At 44.7% G+C, this 16741-nt stretch overlaps 1 protein-coding gene across 1 annotated transcript in view; it reads left to right on the plus strand.

The window, feature by feature from the left end:
• Positions 1–844: 844 nt before the first annotated feature.
• Positions 845–16741, plus strand: part of tmtc1 (transmembrane O-mannosyltransferase targeting cadherins 1) — a 59332-nt gene continuing 43435 nt past the window's right edge. Inside the window, exons 1-2 of the mRNA XM_072672958.1 lie at positions 845–1327; positions 11104–11281. Of these exons, the coding sequence (XP_072529059.1) occupies positions 1035–1327; positions 11104–11281 (471 nt within the window). The 5' untranslated portion in view covers positions 845–1034. The remainder of the gene's footprint in view (positions 1328–11103; positions 11282–16741) is intronic.

Here is a 16741-nt window from a genome sequence, read left to right on the forward strand (position 1 = left end):
CATTCATTCTATCTCTTTCTCTACTTCTCTCTCTTATCTCTCCGCCTGTCTCCCTCACTCCCCTCTATCTCGCTTTCTGCTTGCCTCTTTCTGTCTCCCTCTCTCTCATTTCTTTTCTTTCTCTACTTCTCTCTCTCTCTCTTTCCCTATCTGTCTCCCTCACTCCTTCTCTCTCCTTCTTTCTTTTGCACTCTCTCTACCTCTCTCTTCTTTCCACATTCTCTCTCCATTTACCCCTCTCTCTCTCTCTTTCTCTCTCTCTCTCACTCTCCTGTGCTGTCGCCCTCGCTTGCTCCTCTCTCCCGTTCCCTCTCCTCGCTCTCTCTCTCTCTCTCTCTCGCTCTCCCGTTCCCTCTCCTCGCTCTCTCTCGCTCTCCCGTTCCCTCTCCTCTCTCTCTCTCTCTCTCTCTCTCACTCTCCTGTGCTGTCGCCCTCGCTTGCTCCTCTCTCCCGTTCCCTCTCCTCTCTCTCTCTCTCTCTCTCTCTCTCTCTCACTCTCCTGTGCTGTCGCCCTCGCTTGCTCCTCTCTCCCGTTCCCTCTCCTCGCTCTCTCTCTCTCTCTCTCGCTCTCCCGTTCCCTCTCCTCGCTCTCTCTCGCTCTCCCGTTCCCTCTCCTCGCTCTCTCTCGCTCTCCCGTTCCCTCTCCTCTCTCTCTCTCTCTCTCTCTCTCACTCTCCTGTGCTGTCGCCCTCGCTTGCTCCTCTCTCCCGTTCCCTCTCCTCTCTCTCTCTCTCTCTCTCTCTCTCTCTCTCTCTCTCTCTCACTCTCCTGTGCTGTCGCCCTCGCTTGCTCCTCTCTCCCGTTCCCTCTCCTCGCTCTCTCTCTCTCTCTCTCGCTCTCCCGCTCCCTCTCCCTCTGCGCATGCGCGAGGAGGCGGTTTCTTGCCTTTTTCTGCTCTGCCATAGCTCGCCTGCTCTCAGTGTTCAGTGCTCCTCCACTGGGCGTCTTTGTATCACACCCCCTAAAACACCGAACATGGCAGAGGATGCTCGTCCGCTGTTCGTTCGCCTCAGGCCCTACGCTAGGAGGGTGACATGACCTCCAGCGGCAGGGGGCCGAGGGCGGCACGGCCGCGCCTCTCCGCGCTGCCCAGGCCGGGCGCCAGGCTGCTGGGTTACGGCGCGCTGCTGGCGGCGTGCGCGCTCTGCTACCGCAACTCCCTGCGCGGAGAGTTCGTGCACGACGACGTGTGGGCCATCGTGAACAACCCGGACGTGAGAGCGGGGTCCAGCCTGCGGAGCATCTTCACCAACGACTTCTGGGGCAAGAGGATGGCCGACAACACGAGCCACAAGTCCTACCGTCCGCTCTGCATCCTCACCTTCAAGTAAGTTCACTTCAGACCCCTTCCCTTCACTCTCCCGCCCACTTTCTCTGTCTCTCTCTCTCTCTCACACACACACACACACACAAGCGCGCGCGCGCTCCCACCTCAGCGGACGGTATCTCTGTATTTCTGCCCGCCTGAACGAAAAAGTGTCAGATGAGCTTTACCTGAATAGCTACAACTCTAAAGCCTTTCACTTTGTGGTAGTAATAACACCCGTTATAACAACGCTGTGAAGTGTTTATACACTGATAAACTAAAAAAAAAAAAAAAAAAAAAGGGGGGGGGGTGTGTTTCCAACCCTATAAAGAGTTGAGGTGCGCCGTTTTCAGCAGTTCAGCAGCGGTGTGTTCAGGCTGTGCGGCTGAGCGCGGCTGAGCGCTGGAGGACTAACACACTTGTTGCGCAGTACTGAACTGGAGGCTGCGGGGAGTTTGTTAAGGACGCTTTTCCACTTTTCTGCTGTTATCCGGTATTTCCAGTCAACGCCGGTCCAAGTGTAGGCTGCGGATCCTGGAGTAGGGGCTGTGTTTGTGTTTGTGTGTCTCCATTAGCCTCAGTGCTTATGGAAACTCCACTGGGACAGTGAGCGAAGGGCGTCTCTCCTCGACTCTTCTTCCTGGTTCACGAGTCCAACTAATGAAATTCCAGTTCATTTACTAATTATGAGTAATAAAAGTCCAGGTAATTAAACTCCAGTAATAATCGTTAATCATAGCTCAAAATTCCTACATTTATTCAAAGCGGTACTGAATCGGACATTCGGTTCTTTGAAGAACCGATTCTCTGAACTGTGAATTGAACTCTCGTGGCCTAGCTAGTTGAGATGGAGAGAGATTGAGTTCTGTATGCCGAAGCGGATCTGCTGACTCTGTTAGGGTGTAACAGAGCCCATGCCCACCTGGAACCCACCCATCCTACGGTCCACCCATGTGAGCTCCACATCAGCATGTTGGCTAGGACGGATTGGCCATTGTGTGACAGCTCTAGGGGCCCAGAGTCTGTAGACTGAAATGATGTGTGAATGAGCATCACAGCCGAAGCCTATTTTTAAACACACAGTATTGCGATAGAGTTGTGAAAGCACCGGCCTTACCTTGAATATTACATCTTTAAACATGCCGAATTTATTCTAATTGACTTCTTAATCATGACAACACTTCTGTTGGGACTGCTACCGTAATAAATAGGAATAATAAGAAATCTAATTCTTGTTTATGTGTCTTACATGTACTGTATCTCAAATATACTCATACACACACCTGTAAAATGATTTTTAAAAATGGAAGCAAAATATTTGATAAATTCCTGTACAAGCCCCTGAAAGACCAGCTGACCTTTACTAGCAGCTCGCTGGTACGGCTGTTCTGTCTGCTTGCATTTCTTGTCTGCGTTCTTGTACGGGAACGCAGGTGAAAGCTACTCATCAACACAGGGAGGAAATGGAGGACATGGGGAAAGCATTCTCGTGAGCCATTTATGAAAGGTTTGGGGTGGCGCCCACCCTGGCCACCCCTCTTGCAATGCCAGAAGCCTTTTGTGTTAGCCTATAGCTAATATTCGCCTGTGAGAAATGTACCTTTGCCCACCTTTGTACTCAATTGTAAAATAATAAGCAGGGTATTTTTTCTCTGCCATCATTATGATCCTTTTCTGGATTTGTTCTGTACTAAAACCAGCAAATATTCACTATTGAAATAACTACTTCACTAACAGTCTGTTGAATAATGGTCATCTGGTCATCAGCTGGTCATCCCGGCTAGCTGGTTAACCACACTCTTAAAAATAAAGGTGCTACTGATGGTTTTTTGAGCAATGCCATAGAAGAAGCACTGTTGGTTGCATAGAGAACCATGCTTGTCATAGAGGTATGTGAGTATCTTGATGTAAAGGTTCTTTATCAATTTAAAGGCCACATCTCGATTACAAAAACGGTTCTTTATGGAACCAAAGGTGGTTCTTTTATGGCATTGCTCAGATAACCATTTGTAGCACCCTTATTTTGTAGAGTGCGGCTCCTGACCAGCTTGACCTTTCTGGTCATGCTAGTCAACCATTTTGATCATGATGGTCTAACAACTCGGTCATGCTGGTCAAACTGCTTGGTCTAGCTGGTCATACTGGTGGACCAGCTTGGTCCAGCTGGTCAAACAGCTTGGTCTTGTTGGTCATGCTGGTTAACCAACTTGATCATAATGTTCTAACAGCTTGTTCTTGCTGGTCAACCCGGTTATTCATGCTGGTCAACCGGCATTATTGAGCTTGGTTATATGGGTATTATGTTGAACATGCTTGTAGACCAGTTAAACCATCAACCTCAAACAAAAAAATACCTGATGCTCCAAGTTTCTTCAGTTAGCTAGCTAGTTAAGTAAGTATGGTAAGTAACAAAGTCAGCTGCTAGGCTAATGTAAGCCAACAAAAGTATCGTTCACGCTGACATTATCAGCTTGCAATTACTTATTGTTTAGCAATAAATTGACGAACTACAAGCTACATCTACCAGTGCTCCTCCAGTTAAACAATGGAAACAAACATTGTAGCATTTCTACAGCAACTGCCAGCAATACAACGAATTTCAACCTCCTCATTTAACCCATCTGTGGCAATGAATACTCTCTCAAACACACACACATGCACCCACACACGCTAGAGAATTAGGGCAATAAGAACACACACCTAGAGCCACAGGCAGACACCTTAGTGCCTGGGGAGCTAGGGGGCTTAGGTGCCTTACTCATGGGTGCCTCAGCTGGCGACCTTCCAGGCCCAAGCTCACTTCTCTAACCTTTAGGTCACGTCTGCCCTTAAGACACCTGAAGGCATTGGGCTACACAAACAGCACCCAAAAACACTCAAGCACAGTGGAAATCGCCCAGTAATCTAACCAACAGGCCTAACCCAGCACCCAGGGTAGAAAAAAGCCTGCAGTTTTAGTGTGTGCAGCAATAACGCTGAATGATACATGTGAATAAGACTCCTACATAACAAAGTCAGGCTGCATTGTGGCATCATTGCTGTGAATCACGTGATCATATAACATGTAATTCACAGCAGTATTATATACAAATATCTGTTGTTCATTTTTGATAAATCTGTTTTGGGCTTGCTCAGTGTTACACACATGAATAATCATGACAGTACTGTTCTCTGCAGTGTGATACTGCAAAACTCAAAAGGCTGGCGTTTAGGGCCTGTCCTGGCTTATCATGCTTCAGAATCAAGGGTTTCTGGTTCCAGCACAGTGCTCTAAAAGGCCAAAGCCATTTCCATAGCGTCCTGCGTGCGAATGCTGAGCCAACCCGGCTGCCGCCGATGATTGTGCTCTGAGCCGGCTGACAAGTGACAGGTATTCATGCGTGCAGCTCGACAGGATGCGCTCGATTTTTGTCAGCATGAAGCAGCCCTGTCCTTCAACCGTGTCATGGGGAAACATCACCAGTTTTGGCCTCGCGCTTTGTCGTATTGCAGTCACGGCATGTGCTCGGATCACGGAAGGCCATTTTTTCTGCATTGTGGGGCTGCGGTTATTACTTTAGGAGCGTCTTTGTTTGCTAAAATTGAAAAATAAGGAGATTATCTCGTTCTGCAGAATCTGTCAGGGTTTTCCTATCTTAGCGTACAGAGAACATGCAGCAGAACATTGTGACCCTGGACTAACGTAACCTCTTATTTAAGAGACTTATTTTAATACTCACATTGCTTTTAAAAAGCACAAAAAAAAAAGAACAGATTGTTCACAATAACGAAACGTCAGAGATCCAGTTGGTTCCATGCACCAGCTGTTCTCCTTATGGCTGTGGCCTGTGACTGTGTGCTTTGTCCCGTCTTCAAGTCTGCCTGCCCCGAAGCATATCGGTTAATGGGCCATGGATGTTAGTGCGAGGAAGAGAAAGAGAAGTGCCCTTGTAAGTATAGTAAGGAATGTGTGTGTATGTGTGTGTGTATATATTTTCATGAGTGACTGAAGCCTAAGCCTTGTAGAGAAGTCTCTGTACGCGTGTGGGTGCGTTTGCCAGCGAGAGAAGTCATGTGTCTCAGATCCTCAGCCTGGCTTTGCACCTCAAGACTTTTATCTGGGCTTTGAGGCAGGTCTGGCTCAGGCTTTGGGGAGGTTTCTCTCATGTTCTGCACCGCTACTCTGAGAAGGAGAAATCACGGCTCAGCCTGATTTTAAAAGGAGAAGGTAGAGCTCCCAACCACTGTTCCAACCACTCTGCCAAGGTTTGGCAGTCATGTTTGTCCGCGTGTCCGGGTGAAAACTTGCCCACAGATCCTTTTTTTAAAAGCTAAAAAATGAATTGTCATAAAAGGGAACCCTCTTTTGGAGTAATCCATGTTAAAAAGGACAGGAAACCTATTGACATTGTGATGCTGAAGCAGCTGCTTATGGGCCTTTATTATACAGTAAGTCTACTCGTCATTCGTCTGAACAGTTTACGCTCCTAAACTGGCTGACAGCTGGGCTTATCACCAATAATGCGTTTGTTCATTTTCTTAAGCTTTTTATTTTCTTTTCCTCCTGTGGCCGCGTTCAATCATTTAGAAATTCCTTCAACCACAGAGCGGTTGTTGCGATAACTGCCTTCTAACTTAGATTGAACAGAGATCACCCCAAAAAATTATGAGGTCAGTTACCTCACTGTCCCGCCCCTGAAAACCTCCATCACTGCTGACATCCATTTTTCCTTCTTCTCAACTAATGTCAAGTCACATTGCCGTGCATCAGATATGCATCGGATTTCAGCACCACGTATGAAAGTGACCCAAATCAGAACCGAAAAAGTCCTATGCTGTACGCACTGCCACACAGATAACACAGCTGTGTCACATGACTAAAAAGATCGGATTTGGGCTACTTTTATCTATTGTGTAAAAGTTGCCCGCTTCATCCATTATAAGTATCGGGACGATCTGGGTAACAACGGCAGTGTAAACACACCCAATGACGCATTTAAAGTCCGATCACTCGAACCACTTCAGGAGGTGGTCTGAGATGCATTTGAGCCACATGTTAGAGCACTGTGAAATGCATCTGTCTCTCCAAGACGCATCTGACAAACAAAACCCTGTGAGAACAGGGTTAAACCCCTTAACACTCTGAGGCTTATTACACACTAATGTGCATTACTCAGTAACTACAGGCACTTCTGTACTAACTGCTGGAGCTATTCTTTGGCAATAGAAGTGTGTAGTTACACTAGTGGCCCATCAACGGTCCATTGGCAAAAGATGAAGATACAGATACAGCACAAAATACAGATTCAAATATGGGGTTTGCAGTCAGTATTTTAGTCTTCAGGACTATGACTGATCTGAAAGCAGAATGACAGTTGGCCCCTAAAGATGCAAACCAGTGATGTCCAGTCTTATGTGCAAAGGGTCAAAAGGCAATGGTCAAAAGCCGATCCGCACCTCGAGCCCTTCGAGCTTCGTCTGCTAAATGCCGTAAATGTAAATGTAAATGTAAATGGTCAGTACAGGTGCAGGCAATCATCCCAGCACACCACTAGTGTTATAAGATTGAGAGACAAGAGATTAACTGATTAAATGAGTGGAGTCAGGTGTTCCCCGGCTTTTTTTAGACACACCAGCCTGTTGTGGATAAGATTGAACAAAAGATGCAGACACAAGTTTCGAGCTTTGTAGCTCTGTGTTTTGGCCTGGATGCGTTTATACTAGGAATACCGCAATTAGGTCTATGCAAATTGATGACGTTGACACTGAAAAGGCACCAGCATTAATAATGTTAAGCCGAGACATCAGGGCTTTTCTCATTAATTGGACGGTATTTAGAGCTTCAAAGCAAACGTGTTCCCTTATTATTCCATTATTAACACCGCATTATCAATAAAATAGTCGACAGGTTGATGAATAGTAAAAAAAAATAGTGTAAATCTTTAGTGGCAGCCCTAGTTTAGACATGCAGAAAACAGTTATCACCCAGATATTGTTCTTCGGGTACAGAGCCATTGACTTTACTAAACAACCTTTAAAGAGCCTCTTTCTGTGTTGCCTGTGCTGGTGTGTCTCATTGAAACATTTTTTTTTGGTAAGACACATCTTACCTACTGGCCGGCTTTTTTATTGATTGAAGTGATTGTCACCAAGAATCAAAACTACAGCTGGATTTTAATGTGTAAGATAGGCTATAGGGTAACCTATTGCTTTAATAATGCTCATTTCAGCACACCACTCAATATTCATGTGTAGCCTGAAGGTTTCAGCCATCGGTCGTAGCAGAGCACTGTGCACCCCGTCGGTTACAAACAGTGAAAAGGTTTAGCCTTCATTAGCTGGAGGGCTTCCTGTTCCATTAGCAGCATCTGGTTATGCTGTAATCTTCACAACTTGGCCAATTGCCAGGTCAAACACCAGAAGAGGTCACTCAGAGGCCTGCTGCTTACGTTTAGGAGTCCAAGAGGAAGCAAAGTCAACATGTGGCGTTAAGGAAACAAACAACTAGAGGTATGGTCTTAAATGTTTTATGTCCTTGCTAGCGCTTCAAAACCAGAATGATTGACAGAAATGGTCCAAACTTACACGTAATAAAAGTTTGTTTGTTTTTGGTTTGTTTTGCGATTTTACCAACACTGTATGGACAAAAGTATTGGGACGCCTTAAAAATAGCATATCCTGCTTTTGTTGAAGGGACTGTGTCTACTGTCTAGGGATGGCTATCTACTAGATTTTGGAGCTTTGCAGCAAGGATTTGATTGCACTCTAGGACAAGAGCATCAGTGGGGTCAGACTTTTGGATGATTACTATCTCGCCTCATCTCAACTCAACTCCTCAAACAAAAGTATTGGAAGGAGCACCATCAGGGATTTATACCCCTGTAGCCCACGCCTAGCTTAAGGCATGGTGTGAAAATGCTCATGTTCATCTGCTCAAAGATTTAGTTGTCATTATATTCAGTGTTTCTCCACAGGGACAAGACAAGCTTTGTGTGTGTGTAAACATTTACATTTATGGCATTTAGCAAACGCTAAATCCAGAGCGACTTACAAGGTTACTTATATTACAGAGGTGGGCCAGTGTAGTGTTAGGAGTCTTGCCCAAGGACTTTTATTGGCGTAGCGCAGCACAGTCACCCAGACTGGGAATCGAACCCCAGTCTCCCACAGGGTGTGGTAGCTCAGTGGCAGGTAGTGGTGTTATCTGTTGCGCCACACCAATCACACATCTATGTCAGCAATTGGTGCAACCTAAAGTAGCTGAATGCATTCATTAGGTGTCCACCAAGGGTGTCCACAAACATTTGGACACATGTGTCCATCATGAGTTTTTATTCAGTGTTCAAATCAAAGCATATTTCTGAGTTTATTGACAAAACAATTAAATGTCGTCCTAGTGTCCAGCCCTAGGTTTGAATCAAACCATAGAAACATCGTAAACGGACCTTCAGTAAACGTGTGCAATACAGCAGCCATTGTAGCCAATGTGGTTACCAACAGTTTTCCTCTCTGACCTTTTTTCCTTCAGTCTAGCAAAGTACAGAGCCTACCTGGGAAAAAGCCCTGCATGGATCTGCGCTGTTGTTATGTTGCCTTTGTTGTGGTCACCCTAAAGCACTGTTATCTCTCAGTTCAGTTTGTTCAGACAGTGCTGCACGTGTGGGTGATGTTAATTGGGGCTGAAAGCTTTTCCGTCGTTCTGTGACCGGCTGTTCTTTGCTGAGAGGCAACGATCAGTAAACACGGCCTGTTTTGCCACACTCTGATGTGGCCGGCTGCTGGGATGTATTCTCCCGTTGTCCTGCAGTGATTGTAATGCATACACTCTCGCTCCCCTCTCCCTCTCTTTCTCACACACACAGGCCTTGGCTGACTGCGCGCATGCAGATTGGCGTCAGGAACACCCGCCCGCCAACTCCAGCACTGTCTCTGGCCCCAGTTAGAGTGCTGTCATTTGTCGTTCATTTGCTTGCTCTGTCTCTCTGTCTCTCTCTCTCTATCTATCCCCTCTCTCTGTCTCTGCCTTGGAGGCAACGTGAGGCTAGTGTAGAACTAAATGTCCAGTGACAGGTATGCTCTCTGACTCATGCAGTGCAGGCAGTGGTATGAGGGCAATAGGTTTATAACTAAGTATGTCCTTAACTGTCCCAACTGTGCCATCATTCAGCATCAGCTCACTTATGGGACCGAGACTTTTAGTAGGTCCTAAAAAGTGCACTAGTGGAGTATTTTAAGTAAGTTTGTGAAACAAATGTAGATGTAGTTTAACATAAGTCCACCACCCATTCACCGCCTGTTATTTATTTGATTTTTCATTTTTTATTTGATTTATTTATTTTTCCAGTTTTAGCTGAGCTGATTAGCTCACTCACTCACTAGGACTCCCAGAGAGAACACTGGCCATTTGTGCCCTCGTGGCCCGTTGTGTCCTCCCGTTGTGTCCACCTGTTGTGTCTTCTCAGCGCAGAGTAAGTTTACTAAGCTGAAGAGATTTCAGCCGGCTAGCTTTTAGCCTTGCCTCCACTTGCTTTCCCAGGTAAAAAGAAGTCTTACAGGTAAAAATAAGCCTTTCCCTTTTGAAAGCTCCAGTTTGGGAGTCAGTGAACTTTGGAGAGAGGGGATGGTAAAAGCTAGCTTTTAGCCTAGCACAGAACCCCATTTCAACTCTGGCTTTTGCTTTGTCGTCAGTTGAAGCTCCCCTTTGGACACTGGCACAGGAAATACTGCGGTCGCAAAGCCTGGTTAGCATCGCAACTCATATCTGGAGGTGATGTGCTGCTCTCCAGTATGAACAACACCATATTCTCCCACTGCCATCACGGTTTACCATTTCGCCAGCTTTAACTGTGGCTTGCACTTGGCTTGCTTGATTTTCTTTATAATGAAGAGACAACAGCGTTTGAGGGTCACAGTATGACACGTCCATGCGCTGATCTCTCTGCATTCGTCTGTGACAGGGACGAAAACAGTATGACCTTTAAAGGTTGGTCACTTGCTGCTGCTTATGGCGATAATGGTAATGATGATGATGATGATGATGCTCTCAGCTCTGCACATGCTCTTTGCATTACACATGTGCACAGCCCCCAGTCTAGCTGCAAGCCAAGGTGACCTACGGTCCCTCATTATCGTGCTGTTGCAGGACTCAGTTAGGCTAATTGTTTTTACCTCTCTGCTGAGGCTCTGCCTCTATCTGTGACTCTTTTATTTAGTGTTCTCTCTCTCTCTCCCTCAGTCTCGTGCTCTCTCGCTCTCTGTAAATGGTCCCTGCGGCCAGTATATCCTATAGTGTGGTTTAAGATTGCGTTTGAGCTGTGAGCACATGCTAAACTCAGTTAGTGTGTATTAGATGTTGTGAGGTGGTGCTGTGTTGTCGGCGTATTCTGGGATTCACTGCTTACACTGCTTTGCTCTGAATATACATGTTTTGCTTTTAGGACCTGATTTCTTTCAGCTTCAACTTTTATTCTTGTTTATATGATACATATAGTATTTGCATATCATAGTTATATATATTTGCATATATATATATATATATATATATATATATATATATATATATATAGTTACAAACATATTTGATGTTTGTAATATTTCTCTTTCTCTCTCTCTCATGCTATTTTCTCTCGCTGTGTCTTTCTCACTCTCTTTATCTCTCCCTCTCCTCTCACCTGCTATCTCTTTCCATTCTCTCTTATCCCTTTCTCTCACTCTCTGTTCTCGCCTGCCATATATCTCTTGCTCTTTTTATCTCTCTCTCTCACTTTCCTCTCTCCTGCTATCTCTTAATGTCTTCTCTCCTGTCTCTCTCTCTGCAGGTTGAACGTTCTGCTGGGCGGGATGACTCCGTTTTATTTTCACTTGGTGAACATGTGTTTGCACTGCACAGTGACCGCCCTTCTTATGCACACGTGTGAACGCTTCGTGTTCAAGAACGTCCGCCTGGCCTTCCTCACCGCGCTCCTCTTCGCCGTCCACCCCATACACACGGAAGCGGTGAGTCTTCACGACTGCTCACATCCCACTAGTTCCATTCTCATGTTTTAGTGTAGACAGAAGCAAGTTCAGTCTGCCCTTATTCAGAAACTGTCATTTATAAAAAGCCACTAAATCTGACTGTTATTCCTGCAGAGTCATTTATCTGATGTTGTGGTTTTATACTTTCTACTGATCTTTGGTCTTTCCTCCTCGTAGTGTTAGGCTAGAGGCAAACCGCTGAGAGGATATGAGGACGAGAGAGGCTGGGGCTGAGTTTTCAAGCAGCTTGCTATGTATTTTGTATGTGTGGCGTTGGATGGGTGTGTCTGAGTCTGATCGGCTCTAAATAAACACCTTACATCATCGGCACAGAACAGCAGCTGCAACTAATTCCACTTATACTAATGAGAAACACACTCTCTCACACACGCACTCGGGCACTTGCTCACGCGCAACAGCAAACTTCCTCGCTGTATCTTCCTACACTCGGTTTTGATCGATCAGGCAGAAATTTAATTACTGTCTGCACAAACATCTTCAGTCAGAAGATAAACATTTACCTCCAGGCTGCCCATGTCTGTGTGCATGAGTGTGTCCAAGTGCGGCGTCAGCATCTTTTTAAGTGCTCAGTGTAGAATGCAGAAACCTATGACAAATATTCCACAAGCTGTGAAACATGATATCCAATTACATTAGGATTGATGCTGGAACGGAGCCACGTTTTCCATCCAAAACCAGCACTCACTCCTCACTCGATTAATCCCTCTCCTGTTTAATCAATCCAGACGTCCCGCTGGCATGTCCTCAGAAGTTCTGCTTCGATACGATATTCAGTACCATTCATCGCTTCCCTCGGGTTCATTACAGACTAGGGCTGTTTTACATGCACTCTTAAAAATAAAGGTGCTTTAAAAGGTTCTTTGAGCGAATCAGTAGAAGAACCACTGTTCTGTATTCTGGTTCTATGAAGATACATGTTTGTAGCAGAGGTGTGTAAGCGTGAAGAACCTTTAAATTGGTTAAGAACCTTTATATTAGCCTAGGTTCTTCACATTCGCACATCTCTGTTACGAACATGGATCTTTATGAACAGTGGTTCTTCTGAGGCATCATTTGAAGAACCTTATGAAGCGCATTTCAAGCCCTGTCCACATGTATCTGGATATTTATAAAAAGGTTCCCCAATGTGACGCTTTTTGAAAACCCAGTTTTCAGTGTTGATGTGTGGATTGGGAAAACAGAGCTCAAATAACCCAAACACCTCCTTGCTCCCCAAGGTATAGTTATATATATACAGCTGCATAAGTCCTAAAACTCCCAACGTCTACACACAGATGTAAATACTGTTCTATTACAGATATAGATATATACAGATGCTGTATTTAGAATTAGAATCAGAATCTGTAATTTTCTAACTTGCATAGTACACAACTTTGAGGTGTACTATTGAGGTACTATCAGTCCATACAGGGCTAGCATGTGAGAGAAATCTCCTTTTTAAAAAAATATCCTGATACACATGGACATGAACTAGGAGTGTGGGGAGGTGAGGTAATGCTGTTGTACCACAGGATGTTTATTATGGTAAAGTTGAATTCTCTTGTGTTAAAAAATCTAGGTATGAATGACAGTGATGAAAGTAGGTCCTCGAATTATGCAGCATGATCACACCAAAAACAAACTGTGATGGTTTTGAGTGTACTAAACTTTCACTACAGCTGTCAGAGGCGTGGCTCCTCTCAGAAGTCCTTTGGAAAATCTTCTAGATTTGAATGTTGTGTCGCCCAGCACTTGAGATTTCTCACATTCCCCACAGACTTGTACATACTGCTTGTTTTGTGCCAGATGTTGCAGGTTTACTTTGACGTTGCCACACGTACACGCCCGCTTCAGGGTCTCCATACTTGAGGAAACCAGTGAAAAACTCTTTTTCCTAAGGATGTGATGGAACAATTACCAACATGTCAGTTCACATAGAAATGAACCCTTTCGCAGGTACCATACAAACCTGTGTGGGATTTGAACATTCAGCTTTGAGCTTGACGTAAGAATCCGTTTAATTCTAATTCTACAGACTAATCATCCACCTGTTAGTCTTCCCACAACATACAGCGCATTCCTAAAACGCAGTTGTCCATTCCTCTGAAGCAGATGTTTAGCTGCAGCAGCACTCAAGCAAAAACTCACTCTGGGTGGACCATTATTTGGTTTAATAAACTATGGACAAAAGTATTGGGACACCTGCTCATTCGGACCTTATGCCCAACTCCCCAACTTATCCCAAAAGTAGATGGATGCCCATCATTACTGAGAACCCTGGATGTTCCACTGCTCCGCAACTTCCAATGCTGGGGGACTTCATACCCCTCTAGTACACACCTGACATTAGCCATGTTGCCAATAGGGTCATGTTTATCTGCTTCAGGGTGTCCTATTTCATTGGCATTCTCTTCTCTACCTATAAAACTATAAATGATAAAAGCTGTGCATCAGCAATGGGTTCACTTAAAGCAGCGAAATGGATTAATTAGAAGGGATGTTCTCAGACAGTTGGACATATAGTGTATAACATGGTTATTTTTATAGGTCATTTTATAGAAGGTTAAACATGAGTGTGCGGCCCTGAAAATGAATGAATTTGATTCAAGAGTGACTAAAATCGCTGAGATCACTGAGACCTGAAAAATTACACTACTCCAAAACCCCATGTAAAACTTGTCTCATCAAAATGCCATTTAACATTTCAGCTAGTCCACACTCCTCACTGTTATAACTACATACCTTACATATTCATTTCATAATAATTGCTGAGTGATTCACAGATCTCAGTCTTAATTTGAAAAACGGAGTAATAAGGTTGGGGTATATTCAGTTACTGGATAATAAGTCTTAATATGAATGATTAATAAGGTTGGAGTATATTCAGTTACTGTATACTAAATCTTAATGTGAATGTAAGTAATAAATGCAGCTGGCGGTTTAGAGTTCAACTAGCAAACGCGTTAAAGGCTTATCTTCAGATCAGGAGCTGCTAGGTCGTTGCTATGGGAGTAAAGGCATCACTTTACACTTGTGTGGGGTTCCTGAGGCAGACTGAAAAGCCTCTATTCACTGACACTCGGTCCCCCCTTGGAGAATGCGCTGGCCTCGGCACACAACCCGCTGACCATCTGTCTCACTTCCTCCCCGGCCGCTCCCACCACTGCTGCCAAGCAGCGCTCAGCACCAGTCACTGATGATGATGTCACGGCGGGGGGAGAGGAGACAGTGGTTTTCGTCTTGTCCGTATTGTTCTTCAGTCCTGTGAAAATGCATCGATGAGCCCATCAGGCATGCCTGGTATTAGTCAACTTGCAAACCACAAACCTAAGAGACAGAAAGAGTGCACAAGAGAAAGGGCAACAGGGTGTGTGTGTGAGAGAGAGAGAGAGAGAGAGAGAGTCCAATGTATGAGAAAATTAGTCGTAACGGGTCAGCCAGCGCACCTCTCTGTTGTATTCTTTTGCATAGGTTTTTAAACCGTTCCTCAGGGAACCCCTATCAGTCCAGATTCTCGCTCCAGTCCAACTCACAACATACCAAATCATATTTATTTTTATTATTGAATTAAAATATGGGCTGTTTTGGGTTCCCTGAGCATCTGTTTCAGATGCAGTGTTCTGCTGAATGTTTAGAAGATGTGACAGAAGATGTGTGCTGCCACTATGACCTGAGGATCACTGTTGGGTCATGTTGGCTGCCATCAGCAGCCGGAGGCAGAGAGAGCACAATTGGCCGTACTCTCTCTTTCTCCCTACATCACTTCAGTGTGATGCACGCCAGCATGGGCGTCTGCTAGCCTCTGAGCGGGTCACCAGTTGCCTAGTGGCGGCGGCAGTTCAAAAAGAGGTGCTGACTGGTTGCGAATGTGCTGGATGTGATAGGAGGAGAGTACTGGCAAGTGGATTGGGTAATTGGCTAATCTAAAATTGAGGAGGAAAACTGAAGATTCAGTAAATAGAAGATAAATTGACTGATATGAGTTTGATGTTTTCACAGCTCCTGCACTGGGTTGGGTTTGTAACTGAATCATTCTCTTTTGTACAACCCACTAGATCACAGATTAACACAAAGTCTTATTGTTTGGGTAGAATAAATCCAGTTTTTCCTGATTTCTACCTTTTACACACACACACACACACACACACATACACTCGCCCTCTCTCTCTCTCTCTCTCTCTCTCTCTGCCTGTTTTGGTGAGTAAAACTTTCTTGGTGCACTGAAACACAGGAATGTCTCTGGCACAGGATCCTCTTTCAGGAGAATATAAACAGCAGAACGCAGCTGTGTGTGTGAGAGAGAGAGAGAAAGAGAGAGTGAGGAAAGACAGACTGAAAGTAAGATGTAAAGGTAAATAGGCCTTTACATTGTCCACATAGCTGCTTGTTTAGGTACGTGTGCCTTTTAACCGTGCTCCTGGCTGTGTGCGTGTGCTGTAGACCCACTGCAGGCAGGACAGGACTAAACTGCAGCTGCTGTGGTGGAATTCTTGCAGAATTAGGTAATTGGCTGAAATGAAAAGCTCAAGTGTTTCAGATCCTCAGCTCGATATACAATTACCACTCCACCGTGTGTGTGGGGGGGTGTGGGGTGGTATATGCATGCCATTACTGTACACAGTGCAGGGAACCCCCTCTCCCTTTACAGAACCCCACGGTAACTCACTCCTATCTGAGCACTAGCACTGATATTGTGAAAATGCACTGTCAGATGTCTAGCATTGTGCTCTGTAGTTTAAAGCGAGAGTTTACCCAACAGTAAAATTTACTGGATTCCCTCCTTAAGTGTTGTCCATAAACCAAGACGTGTTTAATAAGGTCCACAAGCTATCGTCGCACCTCCACACCATACAAACTCACTCTGCACCCTGCACTTACTACTGGAGCTCCTATGCACAGTCACACAGCACCCACAGAGACCTCTCCCCACTCCCCACTGTATAGTGTGTGTGTATATGTATAGTATAAGTTAATAAGTTAATTTAGCATTCCTATTTTAAGTATGTGGGTTTTTTTTTTTACTACTTTGAGGGTCGATGCACCATATTGTTACACCTGTGACAATAAACTTGACTTGATTTGATGACATCTTACATTTTTTGTCCGTTTTACTTTGGAGCTATGAGGCTAATATAGCTAACAAGTAATGCTAACTTATGAGCCACCAGTTAGCATCACGCAAATGGCAAACCTTAATCCCACGCTTACCTCAGTCTGTGTCGAGTTGTTAAGATAATGTTTGGTCAGTTCAAATGTACACAGTTTGTACTTTACCTCAGATGTCTACCTTACCTCATGTCTAATGTCTAAAGTTAATATCTTAAGTTATTTATCAGTTTTACACTGTAACTATGAGGCTAATATAGCTAACAAGTAGCTAATTCTATCAGTTTTACACTGTAACTATGAGGCTAATATAGCTAACAAGTAGCTAATTCT

This window comes from Salminus brasiliensis, chromosome 2 (genome assembly GCF_030463535.1).
Source record: "Salminus brasiliensis chromosome 2, fSalBra1.hap2, whole genome shotgun sequence".
NCBI lineage: Eukaryota > Metazoa > Chordata > Actinopteri > Characiformes > Bryconidae > Salminus > Salminus brasiliensis.